Source organism: Colossoma macropomum, unplaced genomic scaffold (genome assembly GCF_904425465.1).
Source record: "Colossoma macropomum unplaced genomic scaffold, Colossoma_macropomum, whole genome shotgun sequence".
Classification (NCBI taxonomy): Eukaryota; Metazoa; Chordata; class Actinopteri; order Characiformes; family Serrasalmidae; genus Colossoma; species Colossoma macropomum.
The window spans coordinates 1415589-1419171 of NW_023495007.1; the positions used below are offsets into that span (position 1 = coordinate 1415589).

Genomic DNA, 3583 nt, shown 5'->3' on the forward strand with positions numbered 1-3583 from the left:
ATGTAGTAGACAATCTTCTGTATAGGGATCTTTTTTTTTTTTTGGAAGGTGTGTTTTTGAGGATGACGTAACCATAAGACAGTTATAAATGTGTTTGATCTTTCCTGAAATTCTGTTGAAAAGGGCTTTGTCCTCCTACAGAAGGTATTGTGTCAAACTACTGTGGATCACTTTTTAACATTCAGTCCATGTGTTGATTTTGAGGTTTACAGAGATGGTCATTTGCTATTGATTAATGTCTTATATTACAAATTATCTTATTATTTTTTATTTGCATATGTGCTTTGATAATTTATAGAGTGATGAACTGTTTGAAGTTTGTATAACTATTCTTTCTTACATTTTATTTAAGACCAGACTCCTGACATGACCACTGTGGTGCCCCTCGAGAATGCTACATTCATCCACCCACCAGCATTTTACATCAGTGGATTGTACAACATGTCACATGCAAAGTATTACTATATGTTTTTGTGCTTTATCTACGCTGTGACTGTTCTAGGAAATGCTTTTATAATAGGTACTATATACCTGGCACGCACTCTGCACACAGCTAAGTATATAGCTGTCTTCAACTTGGCCTTGTCTGATCTGTTTGGAAGCTCTGCTATCATTCCAAAGTATGCATACATGTTTTTGCGCGAGAACCAGTACATATCTTATGAAGACTGTCTGACAAGCATGTTTTTTATTTTTCTTTTTATGACCATGCAGTCATATACTCTGCTTGCTTTGGCCTTTGACAGAGTAATTGCTATATGTTTTCCTCTGCGGTATCATGCTATTGTCACCAAAACTACAATGATTCTGATCATTGGTGGTATCTGGCTTGTCTCTGTATTTCTCGTTGCAGTCCGTGTAGCTCTGATTACCAGACTGTCCTTCTGTAGCTCTACCACAGTTTACAGTTATTTCTGTGATCATGGCCCCATATACAGACTAGCCTGTAATGATAATTCCCCTAATTTCATGATGGCCTATGTCAATATTGCTGTTATGCTTTGCCTTCCATTGATGCTAATAGCTATCTCATATGTTTGTATTGGTGTTGCATTGCTCAAGATCTCACATGGTGCTGATCGACTCAAGGCTATGAAAACGTGCACTTCCCACCTCTTATTAGTTGCCATGTTTTATCTACCAATTATTGGCGTTTATATTACAGCTCTTACAACATACATACATCCAAACACTAGAATAATCAACTCTGTCTTGACACAAACAGTTCCACCCATGTTAAACCCCATCATATATTCTCTGAAGACAGAGGAGGTATTGCAGTCTATTAAAGTACTCTACAGACGATTCAAAGTGAACTTTGCAATGGAGAACCCTGTGAAAATCATTGCAAAGAATTAAAATGATATAACTATAGTTTGGCTTACTGGTATAAACCAGGAGATCATTGACTGTTTTGTTTTTTTAATTAAAAGACTGACATTCCTCTATTTAGGCTTGCATTATAATTACTTACTTATTTTTTATTAAAATAAGTCCATGATTGTAGTTTAATGTACTGCAAATGATCAATTTTACATAAAATTTTAACATTTTTTTGATTAGCGTGCAAGTATATATATATTATATATATATATATATATATATATATATGCATGAAAAGTTTTTGAATGAGTGTCTACACACTGCTTAAACATTCATAAATGTTCAGCACCGGCTGCAGCGAAGTGCAGCATAGTTTGCTTTTTAAATTCACTTTATGACTTTTGGTTACCCAGTTGCTATTACTAAGACAATGCTAATTTCTGCTAACAATTCTACAGAATTTTTAATGTTGTGTTAACTCCAAGCCAATGATGGCATAGAAGCACAGGATATCTCAGCTCTCTACTTTCATCACACACATGCTTGTAACTGACATTGTAGTTAGTAATACATTCTTTATTTTGATTGTTGTAAATTGAAATTAATCATGTATGTGTAAAATTAATCATTCATTATCATTTATTCACACATTTTCAACAAAAGTGTTTGCTATGGTATGTAAACATATAATATGGAAACAAAGCTGCACAAACACCTGTTTTGATTTCACTGTTTTTGTGATGTCATTAAAACTAATGCATTAATATATGTCATTGATATATGTTTCAGCCCAGGATGCTTTTTAAATCAGGTACAATACAGGGTGACCAATCAGCACCAATACCTTTTACATATTCGTTTCTAACACACAAATTTAGTCTTAGCAATATGTGAGATCACATCTCTGTTCTACACTGTCCTTTTGATCTTTATTGTACGTGAAAGATCAGCGATAAAGGTGAAAATATGAATAGGAGTGTTTATACGACTAGGGCAGGGTGATCGGTCGATTTTCGCATTTGTGACATTTGGGTGCACCTAGGGGTGGAGACACCATGGACTTTGTGATGAGGGATGGAAGAGAAGGAGACAGAGAAAAGCAGTACCACTTTAAGCCAACGCTTTACTTTTCAGAAAAAGGGTGTAAAATACAATATTGCACAATATTCACCTGGAAAGTGTTCAGGAAGACAGTGCAAATTCAAGGAAGTGAGGAAAGGGGATAGTCCAATATATATGATAGATAATCTATGGGTTTATTGACAATGAATAAAAGCATAGAGCTGAGCAGCACCAATAGTATAAACATGTAGCAGGTTAACAAGTTGATCTACATCTAATTGATAGGACATAGTAATTCAGCCAGCAACCAGGTGGACTATGATGCCAAAGAAATGAAAAGGACAAAACATATGTCTAGCATGCCAAAGCAGACCTGACCTAACAAAAAGAAACTGAGGTTAGAGCAGTCACTAAGTTTGCTACGTATTCAATCAACCATGTAACAAACAGCAATCAACAATCTCTCAAAGACCTAATGGCCTCACACACAAGCGCACAAAGCTCTAACACACACTCCCAGATAGGTGCTTTTGTCCTTGGAAACTTGCTTCTAATCAGACAGCAGCATTTTCGATTGGTGGATGAGAGAATAGCAGCTAAATGTCAGCGACTGTAACGTTGGGGCTGAAGGCATTCCAATACTCACAACAGTCCACAACAACAAGCAGTCAAAACAGAAGCAGGAATTAGCAAAGGCAGATCCATATTCAAAACCAGAAGACAAAAAAGGGTCAAAACAGAGAAACAATACAAAGGAAGCAGGCTCAGAAACTCAGGTTAGGAAACACAGAGACTTTGCACACACTACACCAAAGGGGTATGTAAAAGGGTTATAATGCGTCAACGGTCACTTGACAACGCATGATAACAACCCCCTTTAGGGCACGGCTCCTGAAGTGAGCCCAGACCTTGAGGAGGTGCAGCCACAGCCAGCAGAAAGTCCAGAGGGGAGGGCAGTCGGAATGTGGTTGGTTCAGAAGAGTGGTGACATTATAAAAATATAAGTCTTTATGGTTTCTCTCATGAGCTCATCCAGCAGTTTGAAAGCAGTGGGCACTATTAGCACGCAAGTCAAATCAAATCAAATCACGTTCATTTACACAGGTGGAAAGTGAGTGAAAATCTTAGGTGCGTAGCCCCCTTGTAGAATTTAAATACAAAAAATATAAATATCTAAGAAGAAAAAGAAATATATATA

At 36.7% G+C, this 3583-nt stretch overlaps 1 protein-coding gene across 1 annotated transcript; it reads left to right on the plus strand.

Moving 5' to 3' along the window:
* The first annotated feature begins 366 nt into the window (after positions 1–366).
* Positions 367–1359, plus strand: LOC118800881 (olfactory receptor 1571-like). Its single transcript, XM_036561044.1, has one exon. The coding sequence runs from the start codon at positions 367–369 to the stop codon at positions 1357–1359; it is 993 nt and encodes a 330-aa protein (XP_036416937.1).
* The last annotated feature ends 2224 nt before the right edge of the window (positions 1360–3583 follow it).

What these genes read in the sequence shown, in the direction of transcription:
- LOC118800881 (XM_036561044.1), top strand. Translation starts at nt 367, where the DNA reads ATGACCACTGTGGTGCCCCTCGAGAATGCTACATTCATCCACCCACCA.